At 37.2% G+C, this 14,430-nt stretch overlaps 1 protein-coding gene across 9 annotated transcripts in view; it reads right to left on the bottom strand.

Annotated features, from left to right (window-relative positions):
* MAST2 (microtubule associated serine/threonine kinase 2) overlaps nt 1-14,430 on the bottom strand; it is a 202,114-nt gene that overhangs the window by 155,500 nt on the left and 32,184 nt on the right. Inside the window, exon 1 of one of the 9 annotated variants that reach the window (XM_044441638.1) lies at nt 13,925-14,016. The exons of 7 other annotated variants lie outside the window; for them this stretch is intronic. In XM_044441638.1, coding sequence (XP_044297573.1) covers nt 13,925-13,963 — 39 coding nt within the window. In that variant the 5' untranslated portion in view covers nt 13,964-14,016. Of the gene's footprint in view, nt 1-13,924; nt 14,017-14,430 lie in introns of those variants that run through there. One more of the 9 variants, XM_044441618.1, reaches the window with a different exon arrangement.

Genomic DNA, 14,430 nt, shown 5'->3' on the forward strand with positions numbered 1-14,430 from the left:
CAAATAAAAACCTAACTAAATAAGAAAAGTAATAATTTAATGAAACTGAAAGCTTTTGTGCTGAGTCCACAAGTGGGAAGTCTAGGTATCAGCCTGAGAATGGACCCATTTTCACTGAAGAGCAGTCATCTATCCCATATCAAATTGTTTAAAAAAAGTCCTAAGTCATAAAAACAACTTACTAGAAGGCACATCAAACTCTTCCTCAAGAAGCTCAAGTCCAAGGCCTTCTTGATCAGCTTCATAGTCCTTTGGATCCTTTCCACATGATTAATTTCTCCAACAGAAGAGTTTGAATAAGTTTTTGGGTTGTGTTGGGTTTTAGTTTGTACATTTTAGGTGTGAATTTCAGGAATTTTAGACTATTTCATCTACAGAGCCTAGAGGCTAGATCTCCTATTAGATAGGCTGGTAAGGGGAACAAATAGAGGGGTTAAGGGACTGACATACCCAGACCAGAGCTCTTTAAACACAAAACTTCATATGAATTGTTTCAATAAACCAAAGGCAGAAGAGCTTCTTGTTTTCTAAAGGTTATATTAATATTTTCAAAGACTGAAAATTCTCATCTATTAAAAATAAGCACCATTTGTTTGCGGAAAACCAGTGTAATTGATTTAGATAGAACTGACATGCCTTCTAAATGGGATTATATGAAGCTCCATGAATAAGAAATATACCAAAATATGAGTCTAGAGTTACTTTAAGCTAATCTGTAATACAAACAGAGAATTCCATTTACTGAATTAAGATTGGCTGTACAACAATAGAAACTTTTATAATTTTATCACTTAAAAATACTTTGGGAGCTCATCTCTTCATTGTATTCACATGATTATTAAATCAGGTTATATTCTTGAAAAGCACTGTTTCCTTTTGGTAGAATTGTACAATCTTTCTCATACTTGTTTTTGATGGTTGTGCTAGCCTCATTTTTATTCATTTATCACCCAACCCAAGGATTTCAAATCTTCTGGGCCAGTGGTTTTCAGCCTTTCCACACTTGGGGACTGGTGAAAACAGGAGAACCACCTCGGAACCACTGAGGCAGAAACAAAAAGCACCATACGCATAATACAGTATTCTGTGTATTAGTTTCCAAACACAATACCGAAAGAAAACAGAAAAAAAGAAAGAAAATTCTTCGAAACAACCAGAAACCAAGCAACAAAAAATGCCAAGGAAAGAACAAAATACCAAAATTGGAACAGTATGGCTCCCAGTCAGCTCCCACCGAGCCAGCTCTCCCCTCCCTGCCCCCCCACACACCAGCACACCCACTGCAAATGTGATGCCAACCAAGGAAGAGGTGGTAGAGCACAGTCAGCCCCCTGTGCTGGTTCACAGCAAGCGGGAAGTGATCCACCCATGTACTGGCAGGAAATCACCAGTGGACCGGCACCAGTCCACAGACCTGCGGTTGAAAACCACTGTTCTAGACAATAAACCATGCTAAAACAGAAACAAAACAAACATACAAACAACACTATCAACAACTGCCTAATGTTGAGCTCTGATTTTTTAACAGTAGTAGCTTTCCAAAAGCCTGCCAGGTGAGGTTTTTCTTAACTCAACATCTGAAAGCCAGCAGTAACGTTGAAGGAAATTCTACTCCTGCTTTAAGGTAACTGCACTCTTTGAGGTATAACCCATTATAAAGAGTGGATACACAAAAAGCAGAACCTGAGAAAAGCAAGGGAGGTGTCTGCATGTATGTATGTGAGGGATTGTGGATTTTTTCTATTACGAACTAAACTGTTTGAAATATATTCTGAACTCACATCTATCCATAAATGGCTATTATGCCCTGATGTAAGCTATACAAGAAAACTTATTAATGCAAGAATTAATGAAGATCATCTATCCCAGACTTGCACAAGCCAATAATAAATTGTTCTCTGAAGGCTTCCATTCTAAAGCAATTACTTCTCTACTGGCAATTCAACCACAGAAGGAAAGGGCAAAAAGGATCAGTACATAAGCCATTATCACATTCCTGAAATGCTAATCTATGTCCTCTACTTATCTGAGCTTCAAAGGTATTAAAAGCAGTAAAATTACATCTCTCTGACAGTAACTCCATGCAGAGCCTACGGTTCTAACCTGGCTCTGTGCTCAAAATACAGAAACATTTGATTCAAATGTACATTTTATATTGTTACAAACTCCAATAAAGAATAATCTGCAGTAATTTAGAAAGCAATACTAGATGCAATTTCACTGCAGCCTTAAAAGCCTTGCTGAAATTATAGAATAAAATGGTGGGGGGAGAATGTAAAAAAGTTTAATTTGAAATTTTCTTGTGTTGTAAGTGGGAAGTCCGGATATCAGTTGAGTTCCAGGCCCAATTTAAGGTCCATGTGCCCTAAACGACATGGCACCAGGATATCTGAAGGACTGCCTGCTCCCAAGTGTACCTACCAGTCCCTAAGATTGGGTAAGGAGGCCCTTCTAAAAGAGCCATCTCCAAGGAGATAGGGAGGATGACAAATAGAAAAAGGACCTTTTCACTGGTTGCACCCCATCTATGGAACAGCCTTCTGAGCACAGTTCAGATAGTGCCATCATTACAATCTTTTAGACACCAGACAAAAATGATCCTATTCTCCAGATTTGTTAATAATTGAGAACTGTAATTGATTTTATATTGTTCAGTTTTAATGGTAATGTTTTATATTGCTCTTTAGTTTAATATACTAATTTAATATATTTCTATCTGACTCCTCAGAGGCATAATGTGTATTGTTATTGTTATATGTTTTATTATGAGATGTTGTTTTTAATTGGTATGTTTGTTATCAACACAGAGTCCTAACAACTAATTAAACTGTGGAATGTAAGTTAAATAAATAAAAATTAGCTTGAGAATGGACCCGTAATCTGACAAGCTGGCTTTTCATTTGTTCACCATACTAATCACCTCAACACAGCAGTAATTTAACAACCTATCCATTTATATCAAAGATGAATAAACATTTAAACTATCAATTGCATGCAATTTTCACTTTGAGAAAGAACAGACAGAAAATGCCCATCTAAGAACAAAGTGCAGTGTAGGAAGAAAGCATGTTATGCAACCCAAACTGGAACTGCAGGAAAGGCATATATGCCAGAGGGATGTAAAGCTGAAACACTAAGTGGGGAACTTCTTCAGACCTTAAATTGAGATTAGACATAATACTGGATTTACACCTGACTGGATACACTTGCTTGCCCTTTCTTCCTCCCCATCTGCCATTAAGCATGGAAAATAAAGAGTACAGAAAAAAGTGCCAGCAAGCATTGAAGACCAACACAGAGGGCTAATACAGTGAAATTAATGACCAGAGGTCTTCAGACTGGAACCCTACAGCTTCCCTATTCCCTGTACAAGTAATAAATAAAGTCAAATTAAGCAACTTCCTTGTCTTTGTCTAATGACGTATGTATTACTAGTAATCTTATTTATTGGAAATAATATAAATAATACCTACTTCCATAATAGTAAACTCACAATCATGCTCACAAACTTTCAACAATCAAGAAAAGCAAATAAAAGAATAAGATGGAAAGTATCAGTCTACTTGGATAAAGGAAAACCAAGACATTTTAAAAGGTCAACAAATACCAAAAATTCAATCAACAGAAGCCAATTATTGGATATTTCTTATCAAACATGTGCCAAAAATCTATTTATTACTAAATATGAGTCAGTTCAACAAAATTGATCATCACATTTTGTGTTACTGCAATTTCATGATCCGGTGAGATGAGCATAGATTCTCTTTTCTTAGCATACCTGCTTTCAAAAAGATTGATCTACTAAGGCAGCATTTACAGTTGATTGACATTTGTTTATGACAGAAAGAAAATAAAAGCTTTTAGAATCCAACTGCATACATAATATTCTGAACTAAGCAAGTCAGCCCTTTGGTTCAGAGGCACCAAGGAACACTATGTATGCATGCCCCTAAATTTTACACTACTCAAAATTATACAAGAACATTTATTTCATTGTTCAGTCTGTCCCAGACTGCAATCCTATGTGAACAAGGATCACCCTGGATACACTTCCTAATTACACTATGGTTTGCTGCAAACCAGAAAGTAACTCATTAAAGAGGAGCCTTCCTGTTCGCAGGGTGGTAAATCTGGATCCAGTCCCGAGGGGGTTTTTTCTACCCTGGATTCTCTTATCTAGTAACAGACTGTCCCTTAACATTCATTTTTATTTAGTTTATCATGCTGCAGTGGCAATAACTAGTACATATAATGAGCAATGCAAATGAAATATTGGACATAAAAAGGGCAAAATGTATTATCAACATTCAATGCAAATCAATGTATTTTCAGCACAGCTAAATTATATTTATTGTATCTATACCTCCAAAGCCAACATGTTGGGCATGCTTTTTCTATAGTCAAATAACTGGTGTTACATTCCATGTTACAGTAAGCTTTTACAAAAAATGATTCTATTATGCTACTCTATCATCTGTCTGAACTTAATCAAGCATAGTATTGCTTTCTGATACAGAACTGTACTATCACATCCTCAAGGGATACAACTCATACTACTCACCTTAGAAGAAATACAGGAACCCAGCATGCCCAATGGGTTCCACCCAATGGGTAGCCACTAACACCTGGTTGGAGCATGTCACTGCCATAGCACTGATAAAAGCGTATTTTTTTAACATTCAAAGAGCTGGGTGTCAGGGGTTATTTTTATGTAGAAAACATAAGACTACAAATTGGACATAGGGGTTTCTTGTATTTTTATGGTAGAATTTGTTAAATCTTGACTCCTCTTGGAAAGCAGCAGCATCACCAAAGCTATTTAGATTCCACAGTACTTGGCGCTTTGTATATCCATTTTTGAGATAAACTAAGCTTAGGAATTTCTTCTTTGATACTATACAATTTCGTCACATCCCTGGGTCAGGGTAGTTAACAAGTTAAAACATACTTGACTTTAAGAAATCATCATGTACGATGTGTGTGCCCAGACAGAAATGTCATCCTGATTCAGAAATATAGTGAAGCTGTATTTGATAAATGCACATGGCAGAGGAGTTCCAAAAATGCAGCAACGTGAACAAGAATGCCTCCCTATGTTTATGAAATTACAACTATGTTTGTGGGTGTTTTTGTCAAGAGGCCTTTTAATCAGTCTTAGGAATTGTGAAAGGGCATGGTGGGGGGAGGAAGATATACAAGATCTTGAACTAATTGGTCCTTAGTATTGCTAATACTTGAATAAAACTCTCCTATCTTCATATAACATTTTTGGTCACTTTCCTTTTGATTTCCTTTCCTTTTCAACCCCTCCAACTTCTTGACAGAAAGTACTGGGGAAGAACCCCTGCTGAGGCAACCTTCCTCAACCTGGCACCCTTCAGATGTTTTGGACTACAACTTCCATCATTCTTGAACATTGGCCAAGTTGGCTAGGGTACACAAGGGATCCAAAATAACTGGGTATGACCAAGTTGGTAAAGGTTATACTAAAGCAACATTTGCTCCCAACATCTAGGAAGCTCCTACATCTCCCTTACTCAAAGATGTTCACTTTAAGTAAACTACTCCTTTGATCATTATATACCATAGCAATCAAACCTCTATTAACTCCATTAACCCATGGCAGAACACAGCATAAGACCAAGATCTGCATAAAGGCTTTAAGAATCAGTAGCTGAGCCTGCTACAATGTGTGGCAAGAGCTAAGGGCTATGGTAGGCAACGGTGCCCATACACCTCTATTCATTTTGTGTGCACAAAACTGACCATCAGAGCAACAGGAAGAAGAAACTTCCTAAAGCAATCCCCAAATACTATTTTTTGCAATGAAAAAGATCATCAGAGCTCTCTGAAAAGAGTTCTGCTGACTACCACAATCTGGAAAAAAAGAATTTCAGCTCATTACAAATTACTAAGAATCACTAACTTCCCATTGGCCAAGCATGCAGTATTGCCCTAAGACTGTTACATGCATTTTCTATTTAACAAGAATAATTAAATCAATCTGAGCAAGAAGTATTATAATAGAATCACTGTAGTAACAAATAAGATACCCAATTTTATTACAAATAGAAGCTTCAAAATGTCTCAGGATTAAGAATAAAATTATCCCTTCATCTTTCTGGTACTATTATCAATTAAGACACAGCAAGCCTATTTATGCATCTTCCAGTTTAACATATTAATGAGGAACTTTTACATAATGATACTTTTCTTTCCAAACGAGTACAGCAGAGGTCCAGCCAGTTTATTCTGCATCAAATCTAGCTTGCTGAAACAATATACCAGATACATTTCATCATCCCTGCCCTCATCCTACTGAAACCCAAATAATATTATGAGAAGAGCTTATTTGTGAAAGCAGCATCTGGTGTACTCAAGTAATCTGATTGCAAAGGAGCATAACCATCAGCAAAATGAGTCACTAAGCAGCCTGAGAAAAATTAGATAAACTAAATTGAAAACAGCAATCTTTCTTTAAATCACCTAGAATTTAGATTTACAAGTATGCCATTTCAACTGCCCTCTAAAACTAGTGACCCATTTCTCACAACATCTATGGCTACCATTCTGTTAAACACGAAACAAAATCATTGGCTGAAGAAACAAGTACAATATGCATTGTAAGGAGCAGGAAACTGCCTGCTATTGTGTTGTTTTATTCAGAAGGTTGGTTCCAAAATGTAATTTGGTTCACAGATCATCACACTAACCCACCCTGGCAAGAAGCCACAATGAGTCGGTTGTTGCACAAACAACCCACAGTGCTCTAAACAGATGACTGGGCACACTGTTGGATGTTCCCCCTTCCCCCCCCCCAAGACCTCCCACAAGTATCATGAGGGATGCTGCAGCAAGACCAATTTCTCTCCTCTCCCCCTGCTGCTGCAATCAGAAGCCATTTTTCATTCCCCATGTCTTTTTCCCCCTGTACTCTTTTTTACCCCATCTACATGCCTTTTCACTAACACTTGCCTTTAACAGCTGAAAAGGTAGGGGCTTGTTTGAAAGCACAGATTTAAGCAGGGCAGAAAGGGTACCTTGGAAAGGGAAGTATAAAGATTTCCTCTACTTCCCTGTCCAAACTATCCTATTTAGCCCTACCTAGTATTTCTGATTAAAAACAAACAACCAAGCAAACTCCAGTTCATTGTTTCCTGTCCTGCATTCTGGGATGAGCAAAAAGATGCCCTGTCCTTCCTCTTTGCGACAGCCTTTCAGATACTTGTTGAGTGCTATCATGTCCCCTATCAGTCTTCTCTTCTCAAGGCTGAACATGCCCACTTTTCTCAGTTTTTGCTCATAAGGCTTGGTTTTTATACCTTGAATTATTTCTATAGCCCTCCTCTGAACCCTTTCCAATTTTTCTACATCTTTCTTAAACTTTGGTGCCCAGAACATAGTATTTTAGATGAGGTCTGACTAGTGCTGAGCATGGGGAAACTAGTACTTCTCATGATTTGGAAGTGATACTTCTATTTATGCATCCCAAGATGGCATTTGCCCATTTAGCAGCTACATCGCATGGTTGGCTCATATTTAGCCTGCTGCCCACAACCAGGGTGTTTGCTATTCCACACCCAGTTTTCTGTCATCCGCAAATCTGATTATTTTTCCCTGTACTTTCTTATCTAGATCATCTTCAACATTGTTGAAGAGCACTGGGCCCAGGACTGAACCCTGTGGCACCCCACTTGTTACCTCTCTTCAGTTTGAGAAGGTGCTGTTTGTTTGTTTGTTTGTTTGTTTATTAAAACATTTCTATGCCGCCCCATTCGCCGAAGCCTCGGGGCGGCTCACAACATAAAATAAAATACAAAAACAACAATATAAAAATAACAATATAAAATAAATAACAATATAAAAGTTGTTGATGAGTACTCTTTCAGTTCAATGTTGTAGCCAGTATGGATCCACCTAGTAGTTGTTCTATCTGGTCCACTTTTTGTTAGTGTGAAATCCATGTTGGCTTCTATTAAGCACCACATTTTCCTCAAGGTGCTTGCAGACTGATTTTTTGATAATTTGCTCAAGATTTTTTTAATGTCCTAAAAAGAAGTGTAGGACAAGATAACCATGTACAAAAGTAACTGAATGTTTTCTGCTATGACTTTTTTTTTCTTTTGTAATTACTGCATAAAGCTAAGAGTATAAATTCATGTACAGTATATGATAAGCGCAACAGGTGATCCCAACTGGAGATAGGCTCACTCTATATTGTTAATGTGCCCCTACAATAGTCATTTGCTGATCTTGCCTTTCTCATGGTCAGACAACAAACATGGGGCGGGGGTTGTCCTCAAGGGGATATTCAAAACCCATGAAGGGGATGATATGCTGGTTACTTCCTTTGCAAGCAAAGGACACTCTTGACTTTGCTTCGATTTGGAAACTTACCTTTAGAAAGCTGCCATAGAAAATAAAGTGGAAAAAATAATAATTTGGAGACTTTCTGCATTAATGTCCAGTACTGGTGCCTGCTGCACTTTAACAGCAGATATCCCACCCTAAGATCCTGTCAGGTAAGGAGTTGCTTCTGTGCGAGTGTGGCTTCTTTTATTGCAAAAATGTGCACATTTGGAGCACTGAAAAAGGGGCCCATCAGTTGTATAAGCTCCAATGTGTCACCTGGGCACGTGCAGAAATGGCTATAAATATAGGCATCACTTTTCTCAATCACTGGGAAAAGGGGGGCGAGTGGGGGAAGTTATGCAAGTGAAAAGAGGCCTACATTCATAGCAGGGGGCACAGAGCCAGTGACTAGAACCACAGAGTGCTGCTTGGACACTTACAGAGTAGCTGACACTGGTGGTGACCTGGGTAAGGCTGGCAAGAGAGACAAGGAGTGTTGAACACTCATGCCAAGAGATACACTAGCCATTTCCCAGTACATACAATGGAGTCAGCTGCTCTGGCTTGAATGACACAGTAACCCATTATGAGTACAGCAACCACCAAAACAAGCCATGAGATGTCAAGGTGGCTTGTTGCCCATGAATAAGCCATACTAAAGGAAGTAGTGCAAGTTCACATGAAACAATAACCCACTATGATTTGTCACTCATGATGTAGATTTTCTAGGAAATCTGGACAATGTTCTGCCTCGCATCACTGCTGGTTAAGAGTTTCTTTTTCATACCATACTGCTAATCTGCTTGGAATTCCATGAATCAACAAAAAATAACTTAGTCCCCCCTCTGGATTGCAACTATCAGAAGTATACTGATTCACCTGACACAAACCATTCTTTCAGGAAGCACCTTTAGGAGGTTACAACCATGGGAATCAATACCTTTAGAAAACAAACCCAGGGGAGCATTAATGAGACATGTAAGATTATTATGGAGAAACATCAATTAAATAGTATGAGTAGTGAATCATGTTTGGTGCAAAGGATCAAACCAGATGAACTGCTGCAGTATCTTATCAGGTCCATGTTTTGTTTGTCTTTATATAAATACCATGTTATTTCTATCTCTTCAGTCATTTTAAAATAAAAAGCAGAGATGACAACAACAAGGTTGATAACCAATTTCTGCCTCTAGGCATCAGTTTTGCTAAGCAAAATGTATGCCACTTTGCTGCAAGATGCTCCTTCTCATTAAAGTGACAAGTGAGATTTCTTACATAGTGGAGATAGATACCAGAACAAATTAGAAGAAGTCAGGTTTGTAGCATGCTGGCAGCATATTATGCTGCCAAGAGAAAAAGCTGGTTTCTGCTATAGACTTGGGATTTCTGGCACAGACATGGCTGCATCTGGGGTGAATATTTATAGATGTGATATATCCTGTCTCACTGATGGCTAGAAAAAAGAACCATTATTCTTAAACAGTGCTGACAGAAGTTACCAAAGACACTGCTGACTACTCACCACCACTGTAAAAGGAGTAAAATATTCAAAATAACCAACAACAATATGATGCAAACTAATGGACAGCAGAGAGATAAAAATAAACACTGCTTTACTTAACTAATATTTCTTCATCTGGAAAGTACTGGTAGTTCTGCTTAAAGGTTTTGTTTCAAAAACAATATGTATTTATTTAAAACATTTTTATCTAATCTTATATCCAAAGCAGATATAAGCTTACAAAAGGACAAAAATCGTAACAGCACTTGAGTAATTAAAGTGCTATATCTTAAATATCAAGGATTGACTAAATCAGAAAGTCCTTATCCTGTCCTAAGTGACAAATTTGGGACCACTTAATCCATTACAGAATTCCTGTTCAGAAGGCACTAATCTATTAACATTATTCTTACAGTAGAAAACTATTTACAGATTATAAACAGTAAAAAAATTAAAAGATCCAAGGGCAGAAAATCTAAACTAAATAAAAATGTTTTAAAATAGAGTAGAGGAAAAGGACTCATTTCTACTTTCTTCCTTTATATATTAAAACATAAAAGAAGAGATTGGAGCAAAAGCTACCTGACTTTTCTGGTATCACATTTCCTACTACCCCTAATGTCTGTGTGACATCTGGAAAGAGGACTCTAAAAAGATATAGTTGTACATATCTAGACCTCCAAGTGATCAGGAACCCCAACCACAAAGGTCTCCCAACCATATGGAGGCCTTTGTGTCTTTTGCATGTATTGCCCTGAACATGCAGGCCTCAAGGGGTTCAGCATGCAACTTTGCGGCCTATAGGTAGAGTCAGTAGGTGTGGCTCTGTCCCCCCCACCCCACAAGTCACTGTATACCTGGAATATACTAACTGATGAAGGCCTTACAAGCAGACAGGCAAATGTAGACTAGCATATGATAAAAGCAAAAAAACAGGACTGCAACCAACAAACCTGGAAAGGAGAAACACTTAACAGTTCAACATTGTATCCAAACACTCAAATTTGACAGCAGTTAACTAAACTTAAACTTACTTAAAAAAAAAAAAAAACCAGCTTCATCTGACACAGTGTGAAGTTGGATTGTTTTGGTAAACTTTAGTTAAGACTATCTAGGCATTATCCAATTTTAACCATAATACTAAACTGTGGTTAGTTAAAGAAAGAAAGCAAAGCTTCCAATGCTACCTTGCTATGTATTCAAAAGTTACTATTTGTACATCTCCATCACCACCACCACCTCCTATTTATTTCATTTCTATACCACCCAATAGGACATTTTACAAGAATTCATAAAAGGACAGACCACAGATACAAATGAATAAATTGAAGTTTAGTGTTGCATTTCCATTCTCGGAGGGGGGGGAGGTTAATTAAATCCTATGATTACAAACAAAAGAGCCATTAATGGTTTTAGAAATTTGTAGAGGCCTTCTACATGCAAACCATAAAGAAGAGGGAGGAATGAGTGTGACCCGCATCTAGTTAGGGCCAAAAGATTCCAACAATTTAACTAGCAGCACTCACTCTTTCCCGATTGAAACAGCAGCAACATGCAAAATATTAGCTAAGACGGGCAGGATGTCCTTAACCATAAGGCTACAAGGAAAGGTACTTCAAAGAGAGTTAGCCTGCTGGCCTCTAGAATTATCTGTTTACAAAGTGTGCTGGTCACTGCTCGCACAAAGTTGGACTGAGTAGGACGAGGCAGGCCATTCACTTTGCAAGCCTCTTTCCCACATGGAGGTGTAGTGCTCCTTCTTTAAAGGCAGGAAAATTGAAAAGTTATCAAAGGGAACAATCTGTATGTTAGATGCTTCAGTGATTTCAAGTATTCCTCTCAAGCTGAGCTATAGCCATTCATGGTAATGAAGAGCAGTGGTTGAATTGGCTGAATTAAATGCCACACTCTTGACATCCACAGTTCACTTTTATAACAGCAATAGAGAAAAATTGTATCAATGAGTTGAGTATTAAAGGACCATTTTAGTCTTATGATATTACTGGTGAACAGAGCAAGCTCTGCTTCCCAATTACTGCACAGTTTCAGAGTCTTACATTTTCTGTTAATGTTTCTATTCTCAGTCTCTACTAGAATTAAAGCACTCCCAGGAATATACAACTGTTAGGGAGCACTTCCATAACTTTACTGAGGTAAAAAATAAAATAACACCTGACAGAGAGCAGCAAGCCTTTCTTTTCCCCCACAGTACTATTCTGCATGTAATGAGATTTCCCCCTGCTATTTAACATCATCCTTAAATATGCACACTGATTTCCGCAGAATATTGGCATATCCATGCCATATTCTTTTTGGCAAAATTCAAATAACAAGCTATCAAAAAACCTTGGCAACTTTTATGCACTATAAACACTAACATCAAACCAGACTACCCAGCCCATCTTATAGAGTTTCCTTTCAGATACATGTACACAGGGTTACAAATTTAATTATTAAGACTATTAGAAGAAGGTAAGATTAATTCAAACTAGGGAGCCAAAAGTTGTGGGGAGGTAGTCTGTAATACTACAACATAGCTCACAATGTAACTATTTAAAGGATGGACCATTTTACATTTGCACCAGCCTACACAGGGGAAAAAAGGACTGTTTGTGAGGAATTAGTACTGAACCTAATAAAAATGTTAAGCATGTTTTTAAGCATGTTTTATTCAAATTACCTAACAGATATCCTAAGTGTTTCATGTGGAATGTGAGTGACCTTAATTAAACATAATGAGTTTGATCCAGAATTGCCCTTCAGCAAATGAAAGGGCTCCATCCATTCCCAGAAATGCAACCATCTCTCCTGCTGGAGTGGGGGTTACTCTCCCACCCTCATACACATACATAAGCAAGTTACCCCTTCCTCCAGTGGGAGTGTCCTATGAGCAGACACAATCCTAATACATTAATATAAACCTAAACTAGAAATGCAGAAACTATTCTAACCACCAGGTTAAAAAAACACAGAGATAAAAGGAGTTCTGTAGCAGTCCAGAGATTACAATTTATATGCTCACAATTTCTTACACTGAGAAATATGTCAAATGAACCATATTTAACTCAACAGTTATATGTTCCTTTCTATTTTCTGTGCCTAACTTTAACCTTTAGTTCTAGCCTGTACATGCTAACAAAAAGAGCTGTTCAGTTCATTATTAGCAAAATCAATGTATATTGTTAGGAACTTCTGTCCTTCAGTATTTCACACACAGGAACTATTTAATAGTGTGTTAATATTCCTTAGTTAGGAAGCAATTTGAAAACACAGATATTTAATACACGTTATTTCAAAACACAAATATGCACATTAAGTTTGCTAATTTTTCTGCTAGTTTTCCTCAATAAAACTATGAACAATCAAGATAACTTTCCACTACAAGATTTGACCTCCAACTCTCTTGGTATGTGTTATAACACAAACTAAATGCTTTAGCATACTTTATATTAACCATACAGATAGCAATAGCTAATGAGAGTTGTTTCCAGAAATTTATTGATCTTCATTATTTCTTGGCCTCTACACAACTAATGTTCATTTCAAAAGTTTCTTCAGAAATATACAGTCTGTACAAACAAGAGATCCAACACAAATATTAAATTGACTGTACCATTATATTAAGGGGAAATACATTTTAAATCACTCTAGGTGGTTTAACTGTAATTTCAAAATTTTAGTCCAACAGCAATTGCCAACCTTCTTTCATCAATATAAAAAAAAGTAAACTGCTATTTATCCCAAAATGATCTAGAGAAATGTCTGTTCCATTGTAATTTTAGAAAGATAGAACAGCCAATTCATCAGAAAAATTTGAAAGATATGTTAGCCCTACTACTAATCTATTCAGCATATTTCAAAGTACAAATGTTTCACTTCATAATTTTTTCATATGACTTTGTCAACGTACTTCTCCCTAAAATCATACAGAAATCGACAGTCAGAAATCAAAAGAAGGTAACAGAACTTTTTTTAAATTCTTTATAAACACTACAACAGAAGAGTTCTACCATTTTCACAATATTCTAAATTCATCCCAGCAGGGAATTACTAATTAGATTTGGTTCTTACCTGTAGCCCCCTCCTTCGCAGAATGCTTGTATCATCCATATTTTCAAACTCTTGACTACTGTAGTTTATCAAAATCCTCCAGCAGCCTCTTGTTTCCCTTTTATTTTCAATGTTATCTTCTTTACAGTTAAAGAAAAATTAGCTTCTTCTGTCAAGAAGAACAGCAGTCGATGCCTCTGATTAGTTATATATCTTTTAATCTGCTTCCTTATTGCCAATGTCATAACATACTTAACTAGCCATGACAACCAGAAATCCAGATTTCATCATGAAGATGTTTTTGCTCTCACACACATATGTGTACAGGTTAAACACCTCGGAATGCAAGCATGAATAAGTCTCCAAAGAATCAAATAATATTTTCTCCTTACTTCAGTCAAACTGATCTCCCTCGCAGGCTCAGTAAACTACCACAGCTGCATTTATCTTGTGTGCAAAATAAGCATTCAAATAAAAAATCGTATTTCCTAAAGCAAGCACTACAATTCACTTTAACAAGAAGTCCT

The sequence above is a fragment of the Varanus komodoensis genome, unplaced genomic scaffold (genome assembly GCF_004798865.1).
Source record: "Varanus komodoensis strain SLA01 unplaced genomic scaffold, ASM479886v1 scaffold1, whole genome shotgun sequence".
In the NCBI taxonomy this organism is placed as follows: domain Eukaryota; kingdom Metazoa; phylum Chordata; class Lepidosauria; order Squamata; family Varanidae; genus Varanus; species Varanus komodoensis.